Raw genomic sequence first — 18,486 nt, forward strand, 5'->3', positions numbered from 1 at the left:
TTCCCTTCAAGAAATAAGAACTTGCACCAGGGCCTTCCATCGGACAGCTTTTGAATAGTAACTTTACCTGAGCTCTGCTATTTTTAAGAAGCTCTCAGAAAGAAAACAAATTTGGAAGAACAGATTATGGCTTTGTGTTTTTAAGCGTATTTTCATTGTTGTTGAGTTGAAGAGATGAACAGGGTTGGTTCAAATTATATTGCTGTGACTCCACCGTCCGACAGATCTGCGCTCACAGCAATGCGTCTCTAACTCAAAATGCAATAAGAAAGGGAGGAAATTTAATTTTGTTATTGTGGTTAAGGAGGTCTGCAGAGAAGTGGGTCTACAGGGTGCAGTCCTCGGGACATGTACCAGTTAGACAGCTTTGGGGGTTTAATGCCTTTCTTTTTTTCAAACTTGGTGTCAGATGTTGTAAGTTAATTTATTTTCCTATTAGTTTTTGCTAATGATACTAAAACCTTTTTTAAAAGCTTTCCTAATTAATGATCTTCTTGCTCACAAACAAAAACTATATTGTCTTTGAGAAGTGCCTGAGTATTTTAAAACAACGGGCTGTTGGTAGGTTTTATTGCCTCATGAATTTAGGGTCAACACACCTATTATTTGCCAGAGTTAATTTGTGCTGGGTTATTGACTGTCTGGGTTGTTAGGGATATCTGACTCTTGTAAAAGTTACACTCATCTCAAATTGTTGTAATTTTATTCTTTGTGCTCTAGTTGCATGGTGCCACAATATTTAGCTAATAAAAGAAGGGAAACAGTTGTACAAAGGCAGGTATTTAACTTCAGGCTCGTGAGACCAGGGGAAATAAGACTGTTAATACTCTTTACATTTCTTCTTTCTAACAGTGAATTGGTTTAACTTTGCTTTAGATAAGGAGGGGGAAAAGACAGCTTTCTAGAATCAGAAGATGTGTAAAAATGTACAAGATACTTAGGATTTGCAAAAGTGCCTAATTAGGCTTTTCAGATGGCTCTGACTGAGTTCAGTGATTGTCTACCAAGGTAAAGTTAGGCCAGTTGCAGTGAGCTCAGCGGCACTGAGATAATGCGGCTAACGCCAACTCCCCGTAGAAAAATTGAAGAGCATAGTTTCATGTATAACTCTTTGTACGGCAGGGTGAAAGTATATCCCTTGGACTCTCCAAACTGGAAGCACAACAGATAGTAAAACTAGCAGTTGGCTTTAAAAATTTCATAAGAAGACATCCCTTCTGTGTTTACAATTCAGAAATAAATTGCAGTCCTGTAGAACCGTTACTACTTCTGTTTTTCCAAGTGTCCGCTTCCATCACAAATCTGAGCCATATGTCCTTGTGGGGTAAAATGCTGGCTGAACTAAAACATAATCCTTTTCTATAAACAGCATTCAAATATGCAATGGCAAGCCAAAGTCTCTTGCTGTGTCATGCCATCCGAACTTCAGTCGATAAGCAGGTCCTCAGCAGAATCCAAATTTGCACCAGTAAGTCATGACCTGTAATGTGGGGATTGGAAAATATCCAATTATTCTGCAGGGCACACTGGGAAATGGTATGTTTCTGTGTAGGAAATTCAGAAGAGTGGTGATCTTGATCATGTTATCCCAGTATTTTCCTGGTCAGATTTTTTTTATATGCCCAAATATATTATTACTAATGTGGGTGAAAGTAATGCATTTCCAGAAATAACTTTTGCCTCATTCTGGGATGGTAGAAACAATTAAAAATTATTCCTAAGCATGCTGGATCTTTTGCAAATCCAGGATACACTTGACAGAGACTTGTTCTGAAAGACAGTTAGTGCAGTCACTTCATATTAAAAAGTAGACGGATATTCTGACCTCTAAACCCAGGACTGCTGAGCAGATGACAGTCTAATTCTTTGCTTCATTTCCAGCGAGCTCTGTCTCTTGGCTCTCTGCAGTGGATATTTATTGCATAAAAAGGGGGAAGCATCTGATACTGGTTTAAGACTGAGTCTAGGAGTCTCACTGATTGCCGTAGCAATTCTGAGGACAGTATCTAAGAAACTAAAGCATCTATGATTATCTTGCATTTAGCTGAGATGCACATGATCTCTGCCATGGTTGCTTTATAAATAACTACCCCACTCCTTCCCGAATTATTTTTACTAGTTTTTAGTGGGTGTATAGCTTTTAAAACTGGAAAAACCAAAAGCTGGCTCTGCTCATTTTCTCATGAAATTGTAGCCAGAGCAGTAAATTCATAGCTAAGCGCTTACTCATTGGCTACTGTATTATAAATAACTCTTCACCTTGGCCCTGTTTCTCCAGCCATTATTCACTGTGAGTAGTACTTACTCATGAGCACGGAGTAGCAGAGAAGTAAATGATTCTGCTATCATTACTCACAGTTTTAGTACCCTGGCACATCAGGAGGTCTGCTTTCAAACGAGGCACCGCTCTCCTGGAGGAGAAGTAGCAAATTTTCTCACCTGATAGGACTGTATTTGTAAAAACCACCCCACGGAATGAATGGCTACCGAGTCAGTGCTTTCAAAAATCAAAACAGAGAAAAGTGGGGAGGAACTACAGGTATACAGATGGGATATTTGGAAGTGTATATAACTAAAAGTGTTGATACGGTTTATCCTTGGGCTTTGTCAGAAGTGCAAAGCTGGGGTGCAGATTACCAGCACTGATGGGGGAACCGTCACCTCCCTCCTCCTGCTTGCTCCTTGCCATTACGCTGCTTTGCTTTCAAAGTGTGGATTAACTTAAAGGTTCAAAGCTTTTGGGAAGGATTCCAGACCAGAGGTCATCTTTTCTGGGTGGTTTATTGGCTGTCCCGTGTTTGCCCACATCGCTAGTGTTTACCAGCTGAGGGAGTTTATGAAATTTTGATGTAGGAATTAGGTTGTTGCTCATCTTGTACCTTCTTGCTCATATTATTGACAGTACCACTGAACTGCTTGAGGCAGATAGCATCTCAGTGATCACTGTGCTATTTCAGCTCTCCACTGCTGACAACATCAGAAGTGTTTTAACAGGGTTTTAATGGGCAGCCTCTGTAGCTCCTTGGAGGGTTGCAAATAGCTGCCGTGAAAAACCTTTTCTGCTGCTCTGAGCTGACATGCCCTCCTTTTCTCATCCAGCTGCTGCTTGTTTATACGGCTGCAGCACTGTTGACAAGTACTTCTTGTTTGGGCCGGGCACTGCGGAGACCGTGCAAGTTAAGCAAGTTCCTGCATCTTTTGGGTGAGCTGCGAAGAATAACAACATGGTTGTGAAACCACTGGGAAGAGCAGCACGACGAGATGGTAACCCAAACTGTGTTCAGACATCCCCTCTTCTCTGCTAGCTCTTTGAAAGAGTAATCGTACAAGTTAGTTACACTAATGTACAATACAGAGCTTTCTTCTCTGTTTTGTTGCTCACGACTTATTTCCGATGATACCCCAGAGCAAGAGTTAATGCTTTTGAAGAAAACAACCTTTATTTTTCAGCAGAAAACAAAAAAAAGGATAAAATAAATCACTATTTCTCAAGACAAAGCTTTAATTTGATAGCAGCAGTTTCTAGCTGACTGGTTGCCTTGCTCTGCTTGTTACCAGAAATGAGGCTCTGCGCACAGCTTTCTTTGGACTATGGAAAAGCTTTCTCCTCCCCATTTTGCTTAATATAACTATAATGTGCCCTTTATCACACTTCAACTTGAGTAATCCCAGTTTAGAAATAGTGCATAATACCCATGGGAAAAAGCACTGGAAACGTACATTATAAAAAACATACAGACGAAGCTCAAAAGATCCACTGACATGTAAATTTAATTAAAAAATTATAGGTTTTCAATGAGGACTTGTGTCTTCAATTTACCAGTTTCCATGACTTCTTCAGAAAAAGTGTTTCTTTTTGCATTCTTGGTGGAAAACACGCTGAGGGATATTACAGTCCCCCAGAAGAGTATCTATTCTGTGTCACAGAAAAAAAAAAATTATCCAAAACATCTACACTTAAAATAAGTAAGAAAAATATCCACTTTCCTGTTTTGTTTTATTTCTATCCTCTTTAACAAAAGTTAAACTTTCCAGTAACCTGCATTGCATGAAAAAGCATGACCTAACTGTGTGAATAAGCCTCCTTTTCATTGCATGTGCAAATTTAAGGTATTTCAGTTCTTTCCATAAAAGGCACGTGAGAGCGCATAAAATAGCTAAACTGGCGAGTGGGCAAGCAGCAGAAGAGCCAATGGCCAGGGGAAGAGGCAGGCTATAAATAGGGCTCATTATGTAAAGTATCGCTGTTCAAAGAGGATTCTGGCTTAGATAAGAGAATCCCAAAGTTTTATTGAAAATCTTATGAATTGCTCCATCTACTGCATGTTTAAAGGAAGAAAGCCCCAGCAACGAAACCCCACCTTACTTGGCGTGATTTCTGGGGCCGAGAGCGTGCCGTGCAGAGCGGCCCATGCGTCGAGGTTCGTGCAGCGGGAGCCGTCGCAGCAGGTTATTGCGGGGAAACGCTCAAATGTGCTAAATCCGGAGATTCTCCTCAATGTCTTCGGTCTAAAATCCTAAGCGAAAAGTAAAACTTGAATCTCTTGGCTACTAAAACTTAAAAGGAAAACCTAAAGATCTTTGAAACTTGCTGGGATTAAATGCTTTTCTTAGCTCTATTCTTCTATCTACTCTTCTTTCAACAAACCTGATCACAAGCTGAACTACTTAAATATCAGAGTATTATAAAAGCTACTTCTGCTTAATACCCATTATTTCAGTTTTTAATGCAGTAAAGGCAGTGGCTTTTGTGGTGCTTTATTAAGTCCAAAGCAGCTGTTCAAAGGACCAAATCCTTAGGTTAAGGGAGAGAGAAAAACCCCTTGTCATGGAATTTCAGCCCCTCGGTAAACAGAGGAGCCGTTCAGAGCAGAGCTCTGACTTTCACACTTCTTTCTGCCTTCAAGCTTGTGGGTTCTGCTGTGAGTTGCAGCACTGAAAACCACTGTGGGTTTTGTTTCTCCAACTTAATTAATAAAAATAATTCATCAGTAGCTGATGCCTTTCAGAGTGGTTTTTCCCTGAGTCAGCTTACTGGGGAAGAGGTTCATTATAAATTATAATTAGAGGGAAAAAAAAAATACGCAGAATAAAGCTTCTGATGTGGTGGACTTCCCTTAATGTAACAGTAATGTACAGTAATGTAGTGTCTCAGCCTAGTTTATTTGAATAAACTTGTAGCCAAAATGCTGTAATCTAGTTTATATACATTGTTCAATGTATAAAATGAAAAAAAGAGTTGAAAGTGTTTTATGAGCAAGACCAGAACTTGCTTGGGGATTATCTATTTAAATTCCAGAAGCTATTATCAAACCAGAAATTTCTAAGATGTACTAACTTTTGGAGTTACAGAATTAGCAGTATTTGTTTGACAGCACGCTTTAAGTGGGAGAGCTTTATAATCGGCTATATGTTCATGTGAAGTTTTCTACACTGCAGACATTATGTATCTATACAGCTTACACCAGCAGGGTTAGATGCATGCGTACCTGCTTGTTAATGACCTGAGACAGTCTTAGAATCATAGAATCATTAAGGTTGGAAAAGACCTCTAAGATCATTGAGTCCAACCATCAACCCAACACCACCATGCCCACTACACCATGTCCCTAAGCGCCTCATCTACACGTCTTTTAAATACCTCCAGGGATGGTGACTCCACCACTTCCCTGGGCAGCCTGTTCCAAGGACTGACCGCTCTTTCAGGAAAGAAATTTCTCCTAATGTTCAATCTAAACCTCCCCTGGCGCAACTTGAGGCCGTTTCCTCTCGTCCTATCGCTGTTACTTGGGAGAAGAGACCAACCCCCACCTCGCTACAACCTCCTTCCAGGCAGTTGTAGAGCGCGATGAGGTCTCCCCTCAGCCTCCTCTTCTCCAGGCTGAACACCCCCAGTTCCCTCAGCCGCTCCCCATCAGACTTGTGCTCCAGGCCCTTCACCAGCTTCGTTGCCCTTCTCTGGACACGCTCCAGCACCTCCATGTCCTTCTTCAAGAGGCTTGGTGCACCTGGTGTGTCACCAGCTTCAGAGCTATGAGCAAGAGCCGAGCCCGCTTATCCCTCTGTGCTTCTCCTTCCCTTCCCACCTCTCGTCCTGCGAGAGCAAGTGACTTGTCACACAGCCATGGTGCGCTTCAAGATGATGGTGGTGCTGTGTGGTGTTCCTTTCTGTTGGGCTTGGTCTTGATTAAGGGAAGAAAAGGGAGCGAGTGCTGGTGTAAGTTTATTATTATGCATATTGTTTGTCACCTTTGTTGGTTCAGTTGATGCTTTGAAGTTAGTCTTGCATTAGTGTTGCGCCTTAGGCAAAATTGTTTACTGCTTCACTGTTCATGTTATTTCACTTGCTTTTATGTTTACTTCTGTTTCATAGTTTCGCTCTGCTAATTTGGATATAATTGAATGGAACTTTGCTTTTGGTTTTATCCTGTAACTTTTTCTTACAGGAGCCATCCTTTCCCATGCAGAAGGACACTTGTGTGATAAAAGGCATTGGACTAGCCTTGTTATTACCGAGTTTCCCAATTACAAAAATGTAATCTTTTTAATTTTGTTTCTTAACATGTTGTAAACAAGGTCAAAACCAATTAGAAATCAGAGCCACATTCATTCAAAAGGGTGAATCTGATGGAGTTACGCATCTTCATCGGGGTGCATTATGTGATTTCAGTAAGTATGTAGCGATCTGCCTATCCGAGCAGGTTCGGACGGTAGCAAGATCTGTACGGAGAGACTTAAAGGATGACTGCATCGCTACAGCTTTCTGTTTCTTTAACATTATGGAACAGAAAACAGTGTACGATTGCGCAGGTTATGTCACTGCTTGAATTCTTTCTGCCTCCTTTCCTTTATTTCCAGTTAGCGCCTGAGGAGGCAGGGTACCTCAGGTTCCCAAGCACTCATACCCTTTTTCTCCGAGATCAAAAGGCGATGGGGGAGGCAGGGCAGAGGGCCCCCGGCGCGGCGGGCACTGCTCTCCGGGGCTCAGCAGAAGATTTCGGCTGCTGGTTACTGTTGCTTTGTCAGGATGGGCAGGATGCAAATGTAAAATAAATATATTTTTATCCTGTGTGTCTGGGGACAGGCAAGGTACTGCATAGCTAATAAAGGGCACTTCCTTGCTTCAGCGTTGAAGAGTTTCCCTAAAACTAGACCCTGTGTGTAACTCTATAGGTTAATTCACCTAAAATAATTTCTAAAATTTCCTTACATACCATGTGCTTCTTGAGCACGTGAAGCAAATGTAAGCTGCAGGGTCTTAATTAAAAAAAAAAAAAAAAACAAAAACAAAACAAAACAAAAAAAACCACAAACAAAAAAAACAGAAAAGAAAATGTTTCTCGTGCTTCCCTGCGAGGGCTCGTGCATTAGTTGTGAGATTCACGGCTGTCCTGGAGCACCTCCTGCATCTGCGGTGCAGCACGGGGAGGCTGCGGGGCGTGGGGCTGTCCTGGGCACAGCACCCATCACCTATGGTGCAGGGTGCCCAGGAGAAGGCCACGCTGTGACAGAAGCAAGCTGAGATGCTGGTTCATGCTTTGTAATATCCGTTCGTGTTTATGGCCTGATTCTGAAGGGTATTAAACGTATAAAATATGTAGGCTTAAATGATGTATTTGCATTTTAAAGTCACTCCACTGTTAACACGCTTTTAAGAGTTTTCATGACGATGTGCTTAGGTAGGAACAAACTGGGCTTGTAGAAACGTGTAGGGAAGTTGAAATTTAGGATGCCAGGTGGGCTCGAGCTTCTTCAGCCGGGGTCTGCAGCAGGAGGAGGCAGGGCTGGAGCGTGGCTGCCTGCTGCCCCAGCCCTTCCGTGGCCGTGGACTTTCCTTACCAGTTATTTTGCCTCCAACTAAAGCTAGCCCTGGGGCAGTCAGGTATAGAATATAGATGTTAGTAGATGCTTGATTAATGATGCTTCTGGCTTTGACAGAGGAGAGGGTGTGCCTGCTCGTGGCTCCGGCCATCTCTGAGCAGGCTCGTGGGGAAGCCTCTGCCATTGCTGCGTATTCTTCAGTGACTAGAGAGAAGGCGACTCATCTTGCAAATATTTGTAGTCACATGCTGCAGAGTTTTTTAGGCAAATTTTGTTTAAGCAACTGTCGGATGAAAACTATCAAAGCTTAGTTTTGTTCCTGTAAATCTCAGAATATTCGTCATAGGTTAACAGGGATGAAAGCAGTCATGTGTAGCGAAGCCACACTGCTGGGCTCTTGTGTTCAGAAATCTAGAGGGAAACGAGTATCATCTCTCTTTCATTTACTTTCATTACTGTGTCTTCCTTTATTTCCATGCACTGAGGTCTGGCAGTCTTGCAACTAGCCAGATCATTTCTAAAATGCAGTATTTACTCTGTGCCGCTTATTGCGAGTCTGCATCCTCAGTGACAATTGATTCAGTTGGTGCTGCTGCACTTTTAATGTTACCTTTTTATGTTCATGTTTGTTCCAACAGAGTGGCCACTAGCACAGACGACTTGAACTTGTATCACCCGCAAACTGACAACGCTGGAGCCACCAGTTTGTCATTATCCCTACTAGTGTATCTGATTTAATTTTGCAACAGTGGATTAATTCTTAAAATTGCAGTGCTTTTTGCTCGTTAATGGTCAGTAAATGATTCTGGGGGGGTGGGGGGATGGAATTCATCAGTTTTGTAGTCGTTTTAATTCTTCTAGTTTTAAGTTGTTCTATAAATATGTCTTTATGGATGTAGTTTTACTAGCTTAAAAACATCTAATTGAAAACAGTTGCTTAAATCTCTTTGGATCAAGAAGGCAGTAATAAGCAAAGAGAGTATCTTATCCCTACAATCCAGAAACGCTTAGTGACTGGTATACTCGGTGCATGTGTAATCAGCTTCTTGTTTCATCTAAAAACCTTAGCTCTTTTGGTGTGATTTAGTACTTCACCAACAGCATGTTTTTTCTTGTCTCTGAGATTATCAACTAGTGAGACAAAATATAAAACAAAATAGCATAACATACAAAAATGTTCTTAAAAATATTTAATTCATTTATGCTGTCTTGTTGTGTGTATAATATGTTCTAGAATATCACCGGGCTTCTGAGAAAAAAAGCATTAGATTTGCCTTCTTGTGAATTAACGTTTTGTTGCACATCATGTAATGTTATTCTTATGACTTAACATTTGCATTAGGCAGGACTGACCTCTGCTTTTTGTAAGGCACCCAGCAGATGAACCTGTAGCTCTTAGATGAGATCAGCCTGTGCGTTTACCTATTGACGCTGCTTGTGATTCCAAAACCAATGAGCTCCAAGGGATAAAGACTTGGATATGCATACCTTTGCTTTTTGAAATAGCTAAATTCTGTGGGTGTGGGTTTGGAGAGGGGATTGTTGCTCTGATTTGGGTTTGGTTCCTTGTCTACTGTTTGGTTAATGTCAGAATTTCTAGCTTATGAGATGTAATGACTGTAGATCCCATGCATGATAGTGAGACACTTCGATTATTTGAAATACTCTAGGTTGGTAATACATTTAAACAAAAATTATTGATGACCACTCTTGTTGTTGGCCTTTTTTTAAAGGCTTATACCTGCATCCCTCTGGCTTGAAACGTGGTACCATTTTCCAAAGTGATCTTTAGAAAGTGCTCTACCAAACCTCGGAAGTCTATGAATGATACACGGCTCATTTCCGAGCTGGGAAGCGAGGAGAAGAAAGCCAGTCTGTGCTGGGGGAGAGGGAATGCAAACCCACAAATCTTTCTTCATGCAAGTGGGAAGTAAAACAGGTTAACGTACATGATCTTCAGTGATCATTTCTTTGAACACCTGTGTTCATTCATATGGCTAGGACTGTTCACATTGTCAGTTATCACATCTCATTAGGAGTCATAATTAATGGAAGTGGTAATTCCATAAATTGAAGTGCACCTTTCACTGTTCCCTAGATTGCATGCATCTTATTCCTTATTGCTTAAACAGGCACACTGTGACATGTACTTCCATGGGAAAACTGCATCGCTCGGAAAGTTTTTGCATTCATTTTATTTCTAAATGTCAAATAATGTCATATGACTTCATTAATCTGAAGTATTAAAAACTTATGGTAGCATCGTGTCTCAGAGCATGGGCAGTTTGGACAGGCTGCCTTCCCACAATATGAAGGAGCACACACTTGTGCAGCTACAGCATCTTATTCTTTGTTCAGGACTTAAAACGCAATGAGAGTTCAACCGCTGGAATTCTTTTTCTGAATCTTTTTGATAAGCAAGTAGCACTTCACACAAGCCCATTGTTAAAAATCACTTGCTGTTTGGTGGTTTAAGAAATGCGTAAGTGTATTCTGTCCATCTAAAAGCCATCCATTACAAAAAATAATCAGACATCCTTTTTTCTTGTACGTTTGTGTTATTCTGTGAATCAGAAGCATTTTATGTACCAAGGGTGATGTGCTTTGCTTTTGGAATTCCTGAGTTTCACTAAAACCCCGGGGCATAGTTGGCTCAGGAGACCTGAGGTGACCTGTAAATGGGAGCTGCTGTGTCCCTTTGCTGCTTAGCAAGTTGATTTTAAAGAGAAATTGAAATGCAGTGTCCAGATGCAATATGATAACATTTTAATCCAAAGAGAAAAGCAGTAAGTATTTTTATACTAGTTGACCTCTTGAAAGCATGTTCAGATGTTAATTATTTCTCATAGCTTTCTTCTGAGAGGAAGATGGGCAGTTTCCTCATTTGTAAGTGACAAATCTGAGACAGAAAAAAAAAATCAGGTGGCTTTCCTGAACCCAAAGAAAGTCCTTACGAAAGCGGGACGAGAGCTGAAGAGTTCCTGTACAGGCATTGGCAGGCACACAGCTTTGAACGCTGAGCTCTCTCTGCAGGCAGGAAAGGTGTAGGAGAAAGTAATATCTTTTTTGCAGATTGTTTTGCTTATGACAATATGCTGTCTCGTTTGAGAACCAGCCTTTCCCTTCTTCCTGGACTTCAAATAAAGTCTTAGTTTTTCTCCTAAATCCCAATGATTGACTGTCTATAAACATGCTGACAGTCTCAAAAATAACGATGAGAAATCTGCTCACTGTGCGCGTGTGTTATGTCCACAGAAAGACGTTAACGCTGTGTTTAAGCAGCTGGGCTGCCATCTTACCGGGGTTCCCTTCTTTGGTCTTCCCCAGCCTTCCTGTGGGATCTCTTCTTTCAGTTTAAGGCAGCTTAAAACTAATTAAGAATCATTAAGAATCTTTATGCACATTGTCTTGAAGTTGGATTAATTTTTAAACTCCGAACTATTTCAACCTCACCTATAGGAGAAGTGTGAATCTCTTTCCTCTGCTTCTCTGTGGGCCCAGTAAGGTGAAAACCCTCCCCTGCCTCTGCATTGCGAAGTCGTGTCTGTTCAGAGCAGCACGTCCCCAGGGCTGCGTAACACCGAATGCAGCGGAGCTGTTGCAGGAGAAATTATCAGAAGTGCAAGGACTTATTTTACTGCACCACTTTTGAAGATGCTTTTGATTTTGGAATTGCAGAGTATTATCCTTGGCACAAGTCAAGGTTCAAACCTAGAGTTCTAGTCAAGATGTCGATGCCTCTAAAGGAAAAAAAGACTATATAATTCTTTAGGGGAGGGTTTGCTTCTCATGCGCTAGTGAAATAGCTAGCACCAGGTTTTAGGTTAGCAGCCAGACCAGCCAACATCCATGATCTACCTTGTACAGAGTGGAGGGGAGCAGGTCCCCGAGGGCCTGAGAAGCTCCAGAAGTCATCTGCACCCGCACAGAGACACGGATGGGTCCTCCGTGTCAGAGTGGATCCTGCAGGACCTCCGTGTGGCCCCTGCTGCTGACTGAAGCCTTCTCCAGTGAGGTGGCACATCCATGACTGGGGCCACACGTGCTGGGCCCAGCAGTTACTCTGCCCCCCAGCAGTGAAGCAAGTGTTGCTCTCCAGGCTTGAATGTGCAGCCATATCTCCTAGGCGCTGGAAGCATGGGACCGTGGGATTCGAGGCAAGTGGTGCCCAGATTCCTCACCACACTCAAATATTTCTACCAGGTGCTCTGCTGCCCGGCTGCTACGGGGGTTCGTTAGGAGCTAGAGGGGATGGCAGCGCTCTTCTCTGTCCTAGCACACACGGGGTAAGATTTGGCTGTAGAAGACTTAGGGCTGTTTGAAGTTTTTATATTTAAAAAAATACAATTAACTGTTCAGTTGTTACAAATCCAAGCGATAAAAATTTCACCCTTTGTATTAGGCAGGGCTGTAACCTTGCAAAAGGCAGTTTGTGCACGGCCCTCCCTGTGCTGCTGGCTGCTGCCCCTGCTGCGTGGCAGCCGCGTCCTGCAGAATAAGGGAGAAGGCTAAAAGGAGCGGCAAAATAGCGCTTCAAGTGACACGGTGCTCTCAGTGCTGCTTCTGTGCCTCTCTTTTGTCACCTCTTTGTACTTCTGATGGAAGAAAAATTGAAATGTTTTCCTACTGATGGGATGTTGAGCAGAGGGCTGCCGCAAGCTCGTGTTGATTGTGTGGATGCAAAATTAAGTTCTTGTATCAGTTGGGAATTTTGTGGAATTTGCTGCCATTTGACAGTGTTTCCAGATGGAAAGGAGCAACTGTCTGTTTCTGTACAGTGCCATTTTCATCTACTTTAAATGGTTTTGAGTTTGGGGAGGGGGGTTTGCTGCCGCTTTGTTTTCAGTAGCTTGAAGACAGATGTTATTTCCACTGGACTATCTGGAAGCTTTTTCTCATCCCGCAGTTCTGTTATAGGTGCATGTCTTTTGAACAAAGACAAATTCCATTGGAAGTGTTATAAAGTTAGTTGCATTTTCAGTTATTTTAATGATTCCTTATTTTTCTAGCACAGTAGGTTAGAAATGTGTTAAAGCTAGTGGTAAAGTAATTTATGAAGGGCAGATGGAGTTCAAAAGGTTCAAATATACAAGTTCAGTTCCAGCATCATTTGGATCTTCACACCTCAATGTCCCCATAGAGAAACTGGATACTGAGTTTTTACAAGTTTTACTGTAAAAACTGAGCCCTCCAGAACTTTTAGTAACTAATGGATTTTGCAGAAATGATTTGACTACCCTGGATGTCCATTAGCTGTTTTGCTTTTATGTCTTTGCTGGAAACCTAAATGGCTTTTACTTGCACTTTTTTTACTAGTTATATGTTTGCAAGAGATGTCTTTTGTATTACAGTAGCCGGTAGGAAAAAAGTGATGTACTCAAAAATTGTAGGAGCATTTAATCATAGTATATCCTAACTAGAATTTAAATTGTGTGTTGCCAAGAAAGTTTCCATCTGTAGCATACCAATCCCAAGCACACTACATGCAGTTTTAATCTTCTGACTCTTCAATTCATTCTTTTTTGTGTGGCTTTGGTGGTGTTAAAATTTAATCCTCAGCAGTTACATTGTATTAAGTCTATATTTCTCTCCTTTCCTTGCATGTCCTACTTTATTACTGGCAATGGATTTTGCAATACCCTGAAAATCTATGTTTTCTAATATGGGGATGATTGATAAAATACCTTTCTACCAAATGGGTAGTTTAAGAAAGTTTTCTCTCATCTTTGTTGAGCTGCTAGATACTTAGCAAAATTAATCCCCTGTAATACACTATTCCTATTAGAGGTGCACGTCTTTGGGCAACTCTCAAAAATATCTTGCTGATTTAAAAGAATTTTTCATCCAGTTATGCTCATCATATGTCACTCATACTCATTTTATCTTATTGCATCAGGAATGAGAATGAATTTTGTACACTAATATTAAGAACAATGTATGCCATTTTCTGTATTGAAAATGGTACAGAATAAGAAAAAAATAGATAAATCTACAGATTTTCAGGTACATGTGCCAATTCTGGAATTTTCATACATGGAAAAACTGGCTGGCAGAACAGCAGAGGAAGGATAAAACCACTTCCATTTTGGAAGAGAGGAGATAGGGTGGGTGTGTTTCTCCATGTCGAGCAAGCACTTAGGAGGAGGGTAGCGTTGAAGCTGGTATGGTTCACCACACAAGGGTTTTATTTTGAGGTGGAAAATCTAATCTTTCTGAGACCATTTCTCTTGGGTATAAGTCTGAAGTCTGCTTTATATTGGGAGATTGGCATGAAATCCACAGCACTTAAGAGGATAAAGGCCTTTGTCTCCAAAATGTACTTTTTTTTTTTTTTGGAACTATAAAGGCAGTAGAACAAGAAATGATTTTAGGTATATAATGTTAAGATCCAACCCTGTAATCCTTTCTCAAGTACAAATATGTTACAGATCAATTTTATCGATTCATATCTTTTTTCCATGTGTTTTAGAAGATTCACTTAAAAAAAGGAAACCTTTCACATTTAACTAATGATTAAAGAATTAAAAAAAGATGGATTATAAGGACCTACTCCAATTAGCCAAAATGACATGTTCTTCTGTAGGCACCATTTGATTTCTGGGAGAAGCATGGGAGACTTTTTGTTTTCCAAAAAAAAATTGCCTTTTTCACTTACAATTCTTTTATTGCCATTCTCACTTACATGGTCACTTTAAAGGACCCCACAGCCTATTCAAACATGAGGAAATCGGGTAGCTCTTCAAAATATACCGAACAATATTCTGGGAACTGTTATGATTGTTAAATAACGTGCAATATTTGAAGCCCTTCTCTCCTTCCTTGAAATACTACAGAAAGATGGATAATAAAAATGAGCAAAGCATGGCAACGAAACAGGGCAGAGTTAGGAAGGGAAGAACTGGGTGAGAGGAAAAGAGGTGATGCAGGGAGCTGCTGGGCGGGGGGAGGATGGCTCTCTGCGAAAAGATGTGTTCAGTTTTCAGTTTACGGGCGATGGGACAGAAGAAACAAAATCAAGAAGAGGGGGAGTTGAAAGGAATGAAAAGACGAGATTTATTCAGTAAGTAAATTAGAAATTATATCAGATAAAGAGATGAAAACAAGAGCAGATCCCTGACTAATGCAAGTTGTTCTGGCACCAACGACTTCAAATCAGTTTACGCTAGCTGAGGATCTGGAGAGACCGGCTGAGTTGAGTCCAGAGACTAATTTTTTAATCTGGACTTCCTTGCTTTGTATACTTAAATTTGACATTTTCTAACATCATAAATTAATATGCAACAAAAACAGAATTGGCATAGGTACTCACAAGGAGGGAAAAGTGATAAAAAAGATCGTCTGTCTGGTGCTCAGTGATCTTTGATGTCACAGGATCACAGCTGTTAGTTTATCAGTTATAATGAACATTTATATGGCTACTTTTATCTTGAATGGACTAGATATTCTGGCCGAGGAATATTGACATGATTGAAGTGAGATTACATAGATTTTAATCAGTTGAGGTTCTGGCTCAATATATGCAGTTATATTTGCTTTGCTCCACCTTAATGTAGTAGATTTCTTGCAACAATATTTATGATTTAGGGGAACTGTAGGTATTTGGAAAATATTTGAATACTTCGACATCTCTCAAATGTAAGTACCCAAACTGCCCAGCGCAGGCAGCCGCACTCTGCTTTCCAAGAGAACCATGGCCACTGACATTTTAGAAATCGGTTTTACTCCTCAGAAAATAAACAGTATTTTTTCTGTTTGTGTTGAGCTATGGGGAAAGCAGCACCTTCTGAATCGTCAGGCAACTTTGTGTCCGGCCCTCATGCTTTACTGAGCTGAGGTCCCTTACCAGCATATATCAAGAATTAAGAATTTTCTGTTTCTTAAGTGGCTCATTTTGACAGTCAGTTTGTTGGCCAAACACTGATACACTTCCGTTCAGATGTAAAAATTAGAGCAAATGATGTGCAGCATATTGCTGTGGGATGCATTTTTTTTTGCCTGTGTAGCAGTGTAATGCTTTGGCCATCCCCCCTCCATTTCTGTTAAGGCACCTCCTGAAGTCAGACTTAAGCTGCTTTTAAAATGAGCCAGCACCACTTGGATGTGGGTGAGGTGCAGCAATTTGGGAATTGCTCCCAGCTGGGGGAGAAATGATTTCCAAGCAAGCTGGGTGGCTCTTTAACCGCTCTTCCCAGTAGAAATAAGCTAGAAATATAGAGAAATTGTTGCTTTGACAAATAAGCTAATGAGCCACTCAAGTTGCTTTATGTATTGAACGTAATCGTTTGACAATTATTATTATTTTCTAATTATATTAAGCTATGAATTATTAACAAGTGTTTAATTTCAGTCCAAACAGATCCAACAAAAGGGATTTGTACAGTTATGAATTGCAGCAAAATACAAAATTGTTGAGCTTTTAGTATATGCAAACTTGGAGACCCTGGTTATTTCTCCCTCTTTCAACAGCCAGTCATGAAACTTTCTTGACCTTTTCACCTTTAAACTTTATTTGAACTTGGAAAGAAGACTTGTGAATTGTGGAGGGGAAAAAAAAAAGAAAAGAAAAAGGGTGGGGGCTGGAGGGGAGAAGGTCTGATTATATGTTACCGTAACAGTAATACTAGCAAAATAATCCTCCTCTTGTGCACGAGTGTCTGCTACTGCAAGCTTCGGGGTAATAAGCTCACATGACATGCCTAGAGGCTAATGCTGGCCTATGCTTTTTTTTTTTTTTTGGTACAAATTTAAACAAAGGCTGATTATCCAAACAAGAATTTGGACTGCATCAACTGGACCAGTTCAATTATAGTTAGTAAAACTTGGCGCTTTCGGAGCTTGGAATGTTACAATTACAGCTGGATCCTCATTTGTTAGGCAGCCTTACAAAATAATAAAAGTGGAGATTTTTATCTTTATAGGACATAGCTTAACTCTTTGAATACAGAGAACTAAGTGCCAAATATTACAGTTGCTGCTTAGACATACTATTTTGGGCCAATAAACGCGATTAAACAGTTGCATCCATGCTCTATAGGACGTAGGGCAAAGGGAGCTGCTTTGCCAGCACTCCGATGGATGCTGCGGCACTTGTAGTGGACGTTCATTATCCTCCAGGATTTCTCTGAGATAAGGAATAGGAGGCAACAAGCAATTTGCTGTTTGATCTCCCTTATGTTACTGCTGTCTTTTTGACAGTATTGCTGTGTTTCTATTTGAATTTCTCTTCTTCTTATATTTCCTGTTGCTATGAAAAAAGCTTGTGACCATGTGGGATCTAGATGGTCCCTGGAGCTGGTCTGATTTTCAACTCTCAGATGAGCTGGAAAACTGTCTTCAACACTGTTTTCAAACCATTAGCAAACTTTTCACTAAACCCCGCTGTGATAAATGACTGAACCCCGAAGAAGGTTCCAATTAAAGTTTACAATTTATTAAACGAATAGAGGCAAGCAAACAGTGCTGGGTGTGCCAGGAGTCTCCGCTCCACCAGGACACACACCATAACGCGGCACTCATTATAAATATATACAGTAAAACATTACATATTCATATAATTTTGTAATATGCCTATACATATGCATGACCGGTCCCCGCTTCATATTGAAATGAGTTCCAAAAGTCATTTACATAGTCCAAGCATGCGCAGTAAAATTAGAGTTAGGGTCTTTTCCTCTCCGGTGGTCGTTCATGGTCTTCTTCACTGTGTCCGTTAGTTGAACTCTGGGCTTCCTTTGTCTATATATGGTCACTTAATTAACTCATCCGTTCCTCGACTCTTGTAATGTAACAAGGCTTCGGGTTATCTTGTCCTTTAACACTTATCCTTTCACAGGTGTTCGTTATTAGTGATTTACATAGGACACTATCTCATCACAGCTGTTACATAGGAGGCCAAACGAGCCAGCTCAAGGCCTGTCCGCTCTTATCAAGTGGGATATATCACCATGTACCATGGTGAAATCTCAGTCAGGAATTGTTAGTTAATTTATGGCTCAGGCTAGACAATGGCTCTGTTATTAACCCTTAAGTGTTAGTTCCCTCTATCAATCCCCCCTTTTCTAAAAAGTTAGTAAATTCATTTACTATACCAGAATGTTCACGAAGTGGCTTTTGCAAGAAGCAGGAACTATATACATACTATATACATTAACCACTCTGCTAGACTTAGGCTTGTGGTCATACAAGGGTATGTAGGACAGAAGGTCACACTTCATCACACGAATCAGATGAACATATTTCACACCGCTGAGGCCTAGAGGATTGTCTCTGCCCATTGCCGTCCTCGTGGGGCTGGTCTGGGGTGGGTAGGTGGCAGGGGATGTGCAGGCAGAAGGTACATTTCATTTTAACAAACTTCTCTTGACCGTTCCAGACTTGTTTTCCCTTCTTTCATGCTGCAGAGAGGGGTTGGCTTTGATTAGTCACTTGCAAAGCCAAACTTTGGCTTTCTGGTTCTGTAATGTATAGCTCTGGTTGCCAATCAGAAAATTATGTTCTTTTCCTAAAATTAAACAGAGAGTCCTTATCATTAACCTAGAACAAATCAATGTCTTTGCATTAATTCACATGGAGCAGGGCCAATTTACAGCTCTCCCTGATCTGCCTGGTGGTTTTTTTGTGTATAGGTTTATCTCAGTTTCTTTTTTAAGAAAGTGTGTATTGTTT

At 40.8% G+C, this 18,486-nt stretch overlaps 1 protein-coding gene across 11 annotated transcripts in view; it reads left to right on the forward strand.

Annotated features, from left to right (window-relative positions):
• The window catches only part of BCAS3 (BCAS3 microtubule associated cell migration factor), a 373,812-nt gene that overhangs the window by 249,923 nt on the left and 105,403 nt on the right, over window positions 1–18,486 (forward strand). Inside the window, exon 24 of one of the 11 annotated variants that reach the window (XM_075168426.1) lies at window positions 8,460–8,590. The exons of the other annotated variants lie outside the window; for them this stretch is intronic. Coding sequence (XP_075024527.1) covers window positions 8,460–8,485 — 26 coding nt within the window. The 3' untranslated portion in view covers window positions 8,486–8,590. Of the gene's footprint in view, window positions 1–8,459; window positions 8,591–18,486 lie in introns of those variants that run through there. 11 annotated transcript variants of the gene reach the window in all.

This window comes from Calonectris borealis, chromosome 19 (assembly GCF_964195595.1).
Source record: "Calonectris borealis chromosome 19, bCalBor7.hap1.2, whole genome shotgun sequence".
Lineage (NCBI taxonomy): Eukaryota > Metazoa > Chordata > Aves > Procellariiformes > Procellariidae > Calonectris > Calonectris borealis.